Source organism: Neovison vison, chromosome 1, assembly GCF_020171115.1.
Source record: "Neovison vison isolate M4711 chromosome 1, ASM_NN_V1, whole genome shotgun sequence".
Taxonomy (NCBI): Eukaryota; Metazoa; Chordata; class Mammalia; order Carnivora; family Mustelidae; genus Neogale; species Neogale vison.
Window position 1 is genome coordinate 136,110,807 of NC_058091.1, and position 13,014 is coordinate 136,123,820.

The window sequence follows — 13,014 nt, forward strand, 5'->3', positions numbered from 1 at the left end:
TTTTTTCAGGGGTGCCTGGGTGGCTCAGTCAGTTAAACACCTGCCTCCGGCAAAGGTCATGATCTCAGGGTTCTGGGATCCAGCCCCACATGGGTGGGGGAGAGAGTCCCTGCTCAGCGGGGAGGCTGCTTCTCTCTCTCCCTCTGCTGCTCCCCCTGCTTGTGCTTTCTCTCCTCTCAAATAATTAAATAAAATCTTTTAAAAAAATTAAATATTTTTTCAGAATTAAAATTGATACTTTCTTGTCTTCAACTTCAAAGCGCCATGAACCGTGAGCCCTCTCAGAACACAGTATCTTTTTTTTTCCAATTTATTTATTTTCAGAAAAACATTATTCATTATTTTTGCACCACACCCAGTGCTCCATGCAAGCCGTGCCCTCTATAATACCCACCACTTAGTACCCCAACCTCCCACCCCCCCCGCCACTTCAAACCCCTCAGACTGTTTTTCAGAGTCCATAGTCTCTCATGGTTCACCTCCCCTTCCAATTTACCCAAATTCCCTACTCCTCTCTAACGCCCCTTGTCCTCCATGCTATTTGTTATGCTCCACAAATAAGTGAAACCATATGATAATTGACTCTCTCTGCTTGACTTATTTCACTCAGCATAATCTCTTCCAGTCCCGTCCATGTTGCTACAAAAGTTGGGTATTCATCCTTTCTGATGGAGGCATAATACTCCATAGTGTATATGGACCACATCTTCCTTATCCATTCATCCGTTGAAGGGCATCTTGGTTCTTTCCATAGTTTGGCGACCGTGGCCATTGCTGCTATAAACATTGGGGTACAGATGGCCCTTCTTTTCACGACATCTGTGTCTTTGGGGTAAATACCCAGGAGTGCAATTGCAGGGTCATAGGGAAGCTCTATTTTTAATTTCTTGAGGAATCTCCACACTGTTCTCCAGAACACAGTATCTTTTGTGCGATTTTTCATGTTATGTAATGTAGATGTTGTTCCATGGCTTTCCGTGACGACCTAAAAGAATTCCTGTTGTCCATTCGCCATGTGACCTTCATGTATTAAAAAAACAATTTCAGTTAAAGCTTAAGCTTTGAGAAAATCTCATTGATCAGAAGGTGTCCGTTGCCCTAAACCAGAGAATATTCCTAAAGCAAAACAATAATCGAGGAAAATTAAAACAAAAAAGCCCTCAAATATAGGCACAACGGTGACACCCGATTCTAGGGAGATAGCTGCCACTCCCAAATAAACCAAAAACAAAACTTTTCTTAATGTATCTTTTGAGCCAGTCCTCTGGACTGCAACTGTTATGTAAATCATACTTTCAGAACGTTACAGAAAATTTCATATGATAACAAAATCTTCCTCAAGTGCGTGGTCTCCTGTGTGCAGAGCACAAGTCTTCCGTCTGACTTGGGCTCTCGGGATGTTACTTCCCACTCTTGCTTCTTTTCCCACCTCTCACACTAATTCCTCCCCATGTCTGTGTTTCTGCATTTCTTCCTCTGTGTTGCCTATGTCTTCCCTTAGCACTTGGCGTCATGCCTGGCTTGTGGGAGGGGCGGCAAGGTGGGCTATGGTACGGGTGGGAGTTTCTACAAGTTTCAGAAGGTGCTGAAAGCAAACACAGCCCTACCCACAAGACCGTTGTGAGAGCGTGCGGTGTCTGGGTCGTGATGCCTCTTGTTAATTACAGGCTCTCGACAGATGTTTGCCCGCTGAATGAATGAATTCGCCGTCACCATTCCCTTCACTCCCCTTGATTTGGTTGTTAACATGACTCTACCAACATCTTCATTTCTTACGTCTCACGAGAAGAGGGAATAAGGCTGGCACCGTTTCCAGGACCAGTTCTATAGCTTTGATCCGTTGCTTTCTATGTCTCATCATTTAAAATTTATGACCTTGACTTGTGCTCACTTCTGCATCATGTTCTCTGTCACGTCTGCGACCTGATTTTATCTTGTTAAATATGTCTGCATCTGGCTCACATTTTAATTTTCTGCTCTCCCCTATGGCTCTCCCCAATCCCGTATGCCTTTGTGACAAGTTCATATTCACGATCCCTGGTTAGACAATGCAACCGCCTGCTTTCTTGTCCTCTTTGAGGTTTAAACCTACTGTGTTCCCCGTTAGCTCCATAAACAGCATTTCCATTAGGATTAGGCACAGTTGCCATTCCATATTCTCTTGCATCTCTGATTCCTAACATCCAATCCAGTGGTCTTAAATTGTGGAACTTTGACCAGCCAAAACAGCTCTAGCATCCCCCAAGAACTTGCTAGCCAGGGCGCCTTGGTGGCTCAGTGGGTTAAAGCCTCTGCCTTCTGCTCAGGTCATGATCCCAAGGTCCTGGGACCGAGCCCTGCATCAGGATCTCTGCTCAGCAGGGAGCCTGCTTCCCCCTCTCTCTCTTCCTGACTCTCTGCCTACTTGTGATCTCTGTCTGTCAAATAAGTAAATAAAATCTTAAAAAAAAAAAAAAAAAAACTTGCTAGCCATGCATATTCTCTGTCCCAACCCAAAACTACCGGCACAGAAACTCTGGGGGTGGAACCAAGCCCCATTCCAGGGAATTGTGATGCCCGCTGAAGCCGGAGAAACATCGTCTCAGTTCCTCGGATCTCCACAGTCTTCCCCCTTCTTCCTGTTCCCGCTACTCCTTCCTACTACCGGTTGTTTTGAAAACTATTACAAATCATTTTAGAAGATCATGTAAAACATCCAAATAATTCCAATATTAGATAGGGCAATATTATTTCTAATATTATTTCTCATATAATTTCTGATATTAGTATAAAAAGCAAACTCTTTCTCATCTGCAATAATGAGACAGTGATGATCTTGATAGATGAACGTATAATTAACCCATGAGACTCCCATTCATCGGGAAGGTTAAGTTCTTTCTAAAAAAAGTAAAATAGGCTTTTTAAAAATTTGAATTAAAATGCCAATAAAGAGGCTGATAAACTATGCTTGTTACATACTCTTCAAATTAATCGGATTTGGAATGACCAAACATTGGGAATCCCCAGCTGATTTCTTGGCTTGATGATGCGTAAATGGGGTCAGTTACATTACTATTTCCACTTTTGTGTATGTTTGAAAATGTCACAAGAATTTAAAACAGCAGCTACTTAACAGTGGCAACACCATTGTAGCCCCATGTTAAATGAATTCAAAACAGATGGTCTTCCATTTTTTTTTAATTTATTTATTTGACAGAGCTCACAAGTAGGCAGAGAGGCAGGCAGAGAGAGAGAGGAGGAAGCAGGCTCCCCACTGAGCAGAGAGCCTGATGCGGGGCTCGATCCCAGGACCCTGGGATCATGACCCGAGCCGAAGGCAGAAGCTTTAACCCACTGAGCCACCCAGGCGCCCCCCATTTTTTTTTTAAGATTTTATTTATTTGACACAGAGAGAAATCACAAGTAGGCAGAGAGGCAGGCAGAGAGAGCAGGGAAAGCAGGCCTCCGCTGAGCAGAGAGCCGGATGTGGGGCTCGATCCCAGGACTCCGAAGTCATGACTTGAGCTGAAGGCAGAGACTTAACCCACTGAGTCACTCAGGCGCCCTGATGGTCTTCACTTTTGTCACTACTGTTCTTGGTCATAAATGATACTAATAATGGATTTGCCATCTTTGTTGATTGGTTTCAGTTTATTTCCACTAGATCGGGGTGTGTGTATGTGTGTGTGTGTGTGTGTGTGTGTGTGTATACACATATATATGTAGGTAGGTAAGTAGGTAAAATATGGTTATCAAGGTCAATATTGAAGAAATGATCAAAGGCTAATTAATTCATGTGGTCTGTGCATTGCTGCTGTGTAAATAGAGAAACCCTTCACAGAACAATTTTCCAAGATTCAAGTATGTGTCACTTAGATTTTGAAATATTAATACACGTAAGTTTTGTCTATTGGAATTTCTCCTAAAAGGGGAGGATTCTAGTTGCAGAAAAGGCATTATGCAGGGAGGTGATGGGCAGAACCTCCTTTTTTCATTATATCATAAAACACAAGAAACCCTTTTATGAGCAGCCATAGGAAGATAGCTAACTAAAATTCAGTTATTCATCCAATATAATTATTAAGATTATAATTATGCAAATTATAATGTTTATAATAGTAAAACAATACATAAAATCTGATGCCTAGTAAGATCACAACAATATGTACCCACAAATAAACTGTTATGTTGTCTTACCCTTTTTTCTTCATTTTTATTTTTCTGGTGGGAATGTATTTTTAGAAATTATGACAGTGGAATTCCCAAGATTGTTTCCTCTCCAAACAATCTTTGGACTTAGCAAAGTTACGTTTAATCTACGGGGAGCTAAATTTTTTGAGAGTTCCTCTGTCTCTGGGACGGCTTCTCCATCATTAGCAAAGCCACCAGCACTAAGCTAGCCGCCTGGATGAAACCAAGATTCATAAATTAAGTATCCAACTACACTTGTATCTTTCCCCCAGTCCTGTTTCTCGGATACTTTTTTTTTTTTTAAGATTTATTTATTTATTTATTTGACAGGCAGAGATCACAGGTAGGCAGAGAGGCAGGCAGAGAGAGAGGAGGAAGCAGGCTCCCCGCTGAGCAGAGAGCGCGATGTGGGGCTCGAACCCAGGACCTTGGGATCATGACCTGAGCCAAAGGCAGTGGCTTTAACCCATTGAGCCACCCAGGCACCCACTTCTCGGATACATTTTACCTGTCCAAAAGTACAGCAGTCATTTGATTCTGCTGGTACCCCGAAGAACCAGAACTTGGCAGGGGGCCTTGAAAACCCCCTCCTCTTCGGGTTGTCTTAACCCGGACATTTATTACACCAGGAACATCAAAAACCAAAGTGGTTTCCTAGGGATGTGTTAAACGGAGTGGCAGCGGCATCATTGTTCCACCAACTGGGAACAGGAAGAAGGAAGTATTGGTGCTTCTCATGGCATCACCCATGAGAACATGCTAAATTCAAGCATGTTGAGGGGACTAGGGACTGTCCCCAAGGGGACTGCAATGCAATAACACACCACTGCAGCCCTTTCTTCCTGAAGACTTTTGGTTTGGCTGTGTGCCCAGAGTTCATACTGCTCTTCTTCTCTTATCAACAAGGAGTAGTAATCATTTTGTTTATTGCAATTGTACTAACTATCATGCCATTTCAGGCACACAGAAGGACCAAATGAAAAAAATGGGGAGACGGGCACCTGGGTGGCTTGGTGGGTTAAAGCCTCTGCCTTCAGCTCAGGCCATGATCTCAGGGTCCTAGGATCAAGCCCCAAGTCGGGCTTTCTGCTTAGCAGGAAGCCTGCTTCTCCCTCCCTCTCTGCCTGCCTCTATGCCTACTTGTGATCTGTGTCTGTCAAATAAATAAATAAATAAAAATTTTTTAAAAGAAAGGAAAAAATGGGGCGGGGCACCAGGGTGACTCGGTGGGTTAAAGGCTCTACCTTTGGCTCGGGTCATGGTCTCGGCGTCCTGGGATCGAGCCCCACATGGGGCTCTCTGCTCAGCGGGGAGCCTGCTTCCCCCTCTCTCTCTGCCTGACTCTCTGCCTACTTGTGATCTCTCTCTCTGTGTCAAATAAATAAAATCTTTTTAAAAAAATAAAAAATAATTAAAAAGAAAAGAAAAAAATGGGGAGAAAACCACAATCTAACAGTGTGACAGTGCTTTCTGTCATCTGCCTCAGATGATTCTTTGGTATCTATTCTGGGTTTTTCTGGGTTTATACAAGATTCAGGTCAAATAGCCTATGTCCTTGAACCATATGCCGTCGAAAGCCTGTTGGTGTGTAGGTGACTCTGTTGAACGTTTCCTCAGGCCAGTTCCAACTGGGGAGGGAGGGAGCTGGCAGAGCCCCCTTTTACCACCACATACTGTTGTGTATAAAATTAAAGCCTTGGGAGGCGCATCGCACTAGAAAAGGATTATTTATACAAGGTCTACTTTGGGAGTCATTTCCCTGTTTCATTTCTACAAGTAAATCCTCTTTCTTCCGGTTTTAAGGCATGTGATTGCTTTGCCGGGTTCTGTGTTTCTGACTAAGCGTAATGTAGGAGTCTTTCCTCTGGATATTTATTTATTCTCCTGGAACAGCTTTCCATCCTCTTTAAAAATTAATTTGACTTTAATGTCTCGTTATTTAGGACTCCCCTGGGCTAGAATGAGATCACCCTGGGGGAGTTTTGATTTGACAAATGGCCATTGTGTGGGAGCCTTTGATCCTCTCCTGGGGTGCTAACTAGATGCCTGCCCTGGCTTTGAGGAGCTTTAAGCAAGATCAAAGTCTGCTCCCCTCCAGGCGTGATCACTGGTGGACGCTGGGAGAATCCTGGCACTTACCTCCCAGCATCCTTAAAGGGATGCCGCTCGCTCGGCTGTGAGTGGTCAATACTCATAAGGTTTGCGGAAGGCGGGACCCTCCCAGTGCCAGTGAGGCGTGGCCCCTGTTGTTAGGAGGGGGGCAGGGCGGTGGGTTCGAACTCCTAAACATTTATCTGCCTGGAGAAATTGGATCCTGGCGGGAGGAAAAAAGACAGAAAAGGACGAATTTTTCCTAGAGCCTTAGAGAACCATGCTTCTGGTGTTTGTCGAGTGTTATGAAGCCCTTGCTCCCCAAGGGAGACATTTCTACTTCTGGTTTTCCAATCCCTGAGGCCTGCTCAGTTTTTCCAGTTTTCCACAATTAGAAAGAAAGGTTCATTTTAATTCACTTTTGTTTTTTTTAAAAAAAAATGTGCAAAATAGGTGGTTTTGGTTAGAAAGGTGGAGAGTAAAGCAGGCAATTTGCTAGAGGTCACTGGAAATTGCCACCCTCGGGGTCAGATGCCTTATGTCTAAAAATAAAGCAAGTGTCTGAAAAGCAAAAGAACAAGGGCAGATTTTACAGACTGACCTTGATAAAGATTGTTCAAAAACATTTAGATTCGGTTAGCCAACGATAAATGTCATCCTTCCCTGGAAGGTGGGTGCTGTCTAACTGTGCCGTCTCCTTCTCGCGCCCACAGACGGGGAGCTCTCCATATCGAACGAAGATGATTCGCTGGAAAACGGACAGTCCCTGAGCTCCAGCCAACTGTCTCTGCCAGCCCTCTCCGAAATGGAGCCGGTCCCCATGCCCAGGGACCCCTGCTCATACGAGGTGCTCCAGCCTTCAGACATCATGGATGGGACAGGTAAAGCCCCTGGTCGAGTTGCCTGTGGCATTCGGGACCTGTAGCCTGGCCGGACTTGAACTTCTGTTTGGCACCACCCCGAGCCTCTGAATCTCCTGGGAATGGGAATGAAATTGTCCAATCAGGACATATTTACACTTAGTGTGCCATAGTGTTTCAAAAAGATTTTTTGTAATCTTAATGTCTTTAAAGAAGACATGCCCTGTTTTTGTACTATGGGGGATTTAAAATGTTATTGGTGTTTTGTTTTGTTTTGTTTTCCCCTAGAACCCATTTCTGTTAAGCTAAGGAATCCTGTACTTCTTCTACAGCATACCTAATTCACGTGTTCGTAAAACCCTAGCATGGCCCTTAAGCCCAGCCTCGGCATACCAGCTAATGGTTGGATCGATTTAGCAAATTGTATCCGTTTACTGCACACAATCGATGTGTTGATTGGCTATTAAATTGTCTACACTCTCCCGGTTAACGTGAATGCTGCTGATAGGTGATGTTGGGTGCCATTGGACTGTCACGACTTCTTTGGTCCAAAGCCCTCCGAATGGTCAGTACTCACTCCCTCAGAAGGTTTGCAGAAGGGGGTTGGGGGTGTCTTCCCAACAGCCAGTAAGGAGCGATCCTTGTTCTCAGGAAGCAAGCCAGCTTGGGGGAGGGACCTCCTGGGATCCAGAGTGTGGGGAGAAAGGCCACGACCCTTTTCCACACCATATGCCAAGTCCGCACCAGCAGAGCTCAGGTAGGAGGACAGGAGAGCCGGGTTACACAGCCCGTGCCATACTCCTCTTTGGGACCTAGAGTGTCATTTCTCCGATGCTGATGATAGTAAGGTCCCTTGGGAGAGGGGAGAGAACAGTGCTCACGAAGGCTTTGATGCTACAGGGAACACTGCAACCCAGATCAGGGAGGAGGAAGAGGTTAGGGGAGAGTCACTGGAGTCATTCCTGTCGCAGCAGGGATGAGAGGAAGGAGGCGACGCTTTGGACTTGCATTCGCCCCGAGGCTGAAAGGACGATTCTAGCGAAAGCAGTGAATTGCGTTTCTCATTCCGGCCTTTCTTGGGATGTTGGGATCGCGCAGATTTGACCGTTAGAGGGAGATCTGTCATCCTAGCGAACCCAGAGTTGCAGGCTCACTGGCCAGGCTGTCCCCCACCCGCACCCCGGGACAGCTCTTAACTAGAGCCAGTCGGGGTCTCCCGTGGTGGGAAGGAAGAGCCAGACCCAGTGCCGAGCAAAGAGAAATGGGGGAAAGCAAGCAGAAAAAACCATCATTCCGGCCAGTGAGAGGAGAGAGGAAGCAGGGAGACAGAAAGGCATTGTCTTGGTGCATCCTCTGTCTGGTCAAGGTTTATAGGGACCCCTAAAACGGTAAGGTGCCAGTTGACAGCCTCTGCCCAGCTCCGCTGGTGAACAGCCACCCCAGGCGTGTGGGGACACCCGGCCTGGTGTCACCCCCCTCTGGGGGCTCCTTCTTGCCTTCATGTCCCAGACCCGGGGCGACCCAGTGGGCAAAAAGCAAGGCCCCAGAATCTTCTCTGTCTCGCTCTGGACAAAGGGCAAATGGGCCCAAGGGAAGATGCCAGCCTTGGGTGCTGGTTTGGTTAGGATGGGGGCCCTTTGTCCCTGGCCCTCTGCACCTGCCATCGGTCGATTGTTGCTGTGGTCCCATGAGTCACGTTTTAGAGCCCTCACAGAAGGTGTAGTAGAAATGCCAAGACTGAAGTGGTTAAGCTTGGGATAGTTTGGAGAAAATGTCCTCTTCCCTTACCCCCCCCTTCCCCCTCTGACCTCTCCCTTACTGCCTCAGCCTCCCTGATGTGTCCTCCACCCACACCCCCTTCTTTCCTGGATTTCTAGAGGCCTCTCGCTAACTCGCCCCACGTGCACGGCGACCGGAAGCAGTGGGCGCTGTGCTGTGTCGCTGACCCACACCCCCGTCCTGTGTGCTCCCGCTGGCCCCACCTGCGCTGCCTTTGTGTAATGTCTCCTGTGTGTCGTGTGGTTGTCCCCTCAGTGTCTGAAGAGAGTCCCTCTGCCAGTGAGTCTGGAGTCCTCCTGTCCCAAGATCCTTCAGCCAAACCAGTCCTGCTACTGCCCCCCAAAAAACCTGCTGCTTTCTCTGGAGACCATGAGGAGACCCCAGTGAAGCAGCTGTCCCTTCTCAAGCAACCCCCCGCCCTGCCTCCCAAACCCACTGCCAGGATTGCCAACCACTTAACAGGTGAGTCGAGACGTCTGCTGGGGGCGTGCCGCCCTGCCTTCCCTTCAAGGGATAACCTCTCACGCTCTTTTTCTCTTTATCAGCCTCTTGCACCTCTCCCCGAGGCTGCTCTGGGGGACATTTGGTCGTTTCCATGTGCGTCTTGGTACACGCAGTCGTGACCTGGGTTTGTGTGTTTTGTCAAGAAGCGTTCGATACGCACCTGCCAGCCACATGCCGAGAACCGTTGTCGTGTGTATCTGTAAATATGTACCTTGGTATTTGTGTGACCGACTCAGGATTATTGGCCCATCGGGGTGAATTAGATTCAATGTCAAAGTCTTTGCAGAGATGAAGAGTTGTACCTTGTTCCCTTTGTCATAAGTTTGCCAAAGCTTTAGAGTTTTTGTCTTTAAATTATTGATCTGAAGCCCAGAGTATTTCCTCTATTAAAATTCATGTCTGTGCTATTTGTTCTGTTTAAAAAAGAGAGAGAGAGAGCGAGCGAGCGAGAGAGAGAGAGAGAATCTGCAGAGTATCGTGGGAAATACTTTTAAAAGAAGAGTAAGTTTTGTCCTAAAGTGATTTTTACGTTCTCACGTTGAATGCTCAGGCACGCACCTTAGACGCACCCTTAGACGGGGCATCTGGTGAAATGGTACATCACCGCCCCTGAACCGGGCACTGCTTTCTGATTTAACATTGTGGTTTCATTAAAGAGTAAAGAGGGGCGCCTTGGTGGCTCAGTAGGTTAAGCCTCTGCCTTCTGCTAAGGTCATGATCTCAGGGTCCTGGGATTGAGCCCCGCATCAGGCTGTCTGCTCAGTGGGGAGCCTGCTTCCCTTCCTCTCTCTCTGCCTACTTGTGATCTCTGTCAAATAAATAAATAAAATCTTAAAAAAGAAAAGAAAAGAGTAAAGATTTCAGGGGGTGTTTCTCCAACCTCGATTAGCTGCCTTTTTATAGTGGGCTTGGTATTTTCATTAACAGTTTCTAATTTATTTTTGTGAGATGTGAGGAGGATGGGGTGGGGCAGAGTATTCCCCTCTGTTATAGCAGAAAAGCTGAAGTTTGAGAAAAATCAGCGCCTTTAGCCGGGCTGGCAGGAGCCGTGCCGTGGAGGCGCGCTCACACCCAACGCTTCCTAGTAACCTTATCCAAGGACCGTTGTCGCCGTGACAGACGGATGTCTCCCACATGGTGCTGAGTTTTACTCGAGTCCAACTTAAACACAAGATTGAGTCGAGCTACTTATCCACATGTGTGTCCATCCAAGTCCGATGTTTGTGATTCAGAAGAAAACATTTCCACCTACAGAAACTGTTCTGGGGCGCCTGGGTGGCTCAGTCGGTTGGGCATCTGCCTTCAGCTCAGATCATGATCCTGGAGTCCCAGGATCGTGCCCTGTGTCGGGGCCCCCCACTCAGCAGAGAGCCTGCTTCTGCCTTTGCCCCTCATCCTGCTCATGCTTCCTGTCTCTCTTTCTCAAATAAATAAATAAAATCAATCAATCAATTAGTCAAGGAACCATTCAATACATTAATAACACTTCAGTCCAGTGCCCCAAAATGTAAACGCGTAGAAAACCACGGAGGAGAAAGTGGCCTCACAAACCGGCCTCTAAGAGACAACCACTGTCCGTTTGTCTGTCTAACAAAGGTCAAATACCTGCTTCACGTAGTCTCTTCTCAGCGGCTTTTTTGCACGCAGTGGTATCTGGTGAACAGATTCTCATGTCCGCAAATACTCCCCGACACGCTTTTGTTAGCTGCCCAGTGTGAAGTAGGACTGAACTGTGTGGCCCCCTGTGGGCTCTCCCATTTTCTGTCACCGCAGGCAACGTCCCCAACAGCACGCATTGCTTAAGAAGCATCGGTATTACTCTTCATTTTGTTCTAGAATTAGAGTTGCTTGTTCTAATTCTAGAAATCAATTACGTACCTTTGAAGGGCTTTGGCTTTGAAGGCTGTGAGGCCAAATTTCTCTGAAGATTAAATATTGCAAAATAAACTCCCATATGTAGTTCCTATTCATTCGTCACACATGTGCTAAGTATCAAAACAGATGCAAATAAATCACAGTTTAATATATAAATTTTACATATCTATTTTTGTATGTTATCTATATTATGTATACACACAGAATAGAGTACCAAAATAGTGTTAGCAACGTCACTTGGAGTTCCGTGAATCTTTTTTTTTTTTTTAAGTTTATTTATTTGACAGAGAGATCACAAGTAGGCAGACAGGCAGGCAGAAAGAGAGGGGGAAGCAGGCTCCCCACTGAGCAGAGAGCCTGACATGAGGCTTGATCCTAGGACCCTGGGATCATGACCTGAGCTGAAGGCAGAGGCTTTAACCCACTTTAACCCACTGAGCCACCCAAGCGCCCCATTCCATGCAATATGATAAAAGAGCATGGAAGGGCTGACGCTTGAGCTGACCCTTCAGGCATAAGGGGTGTGTATAATAGAGAACGAGGGGAGAACATTCCAGAAAGGAAGGCCCTGGTCAGAGGCCCAGAGATGGCCTTGTGCTGGGTCCATGACAAGGTGGCCGCGCTGGGGCAGAGGGTCCGTCTCAGGATGGATTGAGAAAGCGTTCACTAGGTAAGGCGTATGAGGACCTAGATTCTTTTCCCAGGGCAGTGGCGAACCTTTGGAGGTTTTTGAGCAGTGGCGTGATGTGATGACTACCAGCCTTTCCAAGGTGTTCCTGGGTCCCTGTGTAGAGTGAGCAGAAAGAGAAGGCGGAAGCCTACAAGGCCAGCCCTATGCCTCATTCTCCAGAATCACTAGTTGAACTTGAATAATCTGTACCAGGGAGACTCTGGGGAAAGCTCCTCTTGTGTCTAAAATATGAGCTAACAAGACTCTCCGGCTGATCACGCTGGGGAGACCGAACAGAACAATAGAAAAGACATTTGAAAAGAATAATTGACAGAATTTCTCAGCCGACAATGTCCTCTAATTGATCTAGTTATCTAATGAATGAAGGCACACTTCATTCATTCCCAGCGTCAGCTGTGAGCCGTGAGCTTGGGCAGCCCGGTGTCCTCAGGACTCTTGGTGTATGAGAGACTTGGGGTATGTGAATTAGCCCAGTCTCTGGCTTCCCCTGTCCTTTTCCAAGGAGAGTGGACTTACCAACGCTCTCTGAACCTCACCTCTATACAGATTGGATCAAACGGATCAAAATAGCTGAGAGCTAAGAGTCCTTACTTGCTGTATCTGGTGGCTCCTAAAACAGGAGGAAGATAAGACATTGGAGGCATCCATGGGCTACAGGCCTGGTGCTGTCCTTTTGGGTTTAAACCCAATTAGACCTGCTTAATTTCTGGAAGTGAACCATCAGTCACGATGAACTCGCATCTCCGTGAGGCAGCGACGTTAACCCTGTCGCGTTACTAATTACTCCAGAGACAGCTGGACTCTGTCAGAAGAAATTAATAAACGAAGAATTCTAGAACTCTGAATTGAGACACATAAGTTTTAGCATGTCCTCTCTCACTTGGTTGTCCCGTTGACATTTTTGGAAGAAAACGCAGGACAGTTGGAAAGACACCAAGCATGGTTAACGGAGAGTGACAGCGGTTAATGGTCCAGTAGGTCCAGTAGAGGAAGCATGAGCCTGAGCTGGGGCCACGTCCAAGTACACGGTCAGGCAGAGATAAG

At 46.6% G+C, this 13,014-nt stretch overlaps 1 protein-coding gene across 9 annotated transcripts in view; it reads left to right on the forward strand.

Moving 5' to 3' along the window:
* The window catches only part of PHACTR1 (phosphatase and actin regulator 1), a 551,546-nt gene that overhangs the window by 458,838 nt on the left and 79,694 nt on the right, over positions 1-13,014 (forward strand). For 8 of the 9 annotated variants that reach the window (XM_044259016.1, XM_044259034.1, XM_044259025.1 and 5 more), the window contains 2 exons: positions 6,975-7,142; positions 9,156-9,362. In XM_044259016.1, the coding sequence (XP_044114951.1) occupies positions 6,975-7,142; positions 9,156-9,362 (375 nt within the window). The remainder of the gene's footprint in view (positions 1-6,974; positions 7,143-9,155; positions 9,363-13,014) is intronic. The other variant, XM_044259090.1, reaches the window with a different exon arrangement.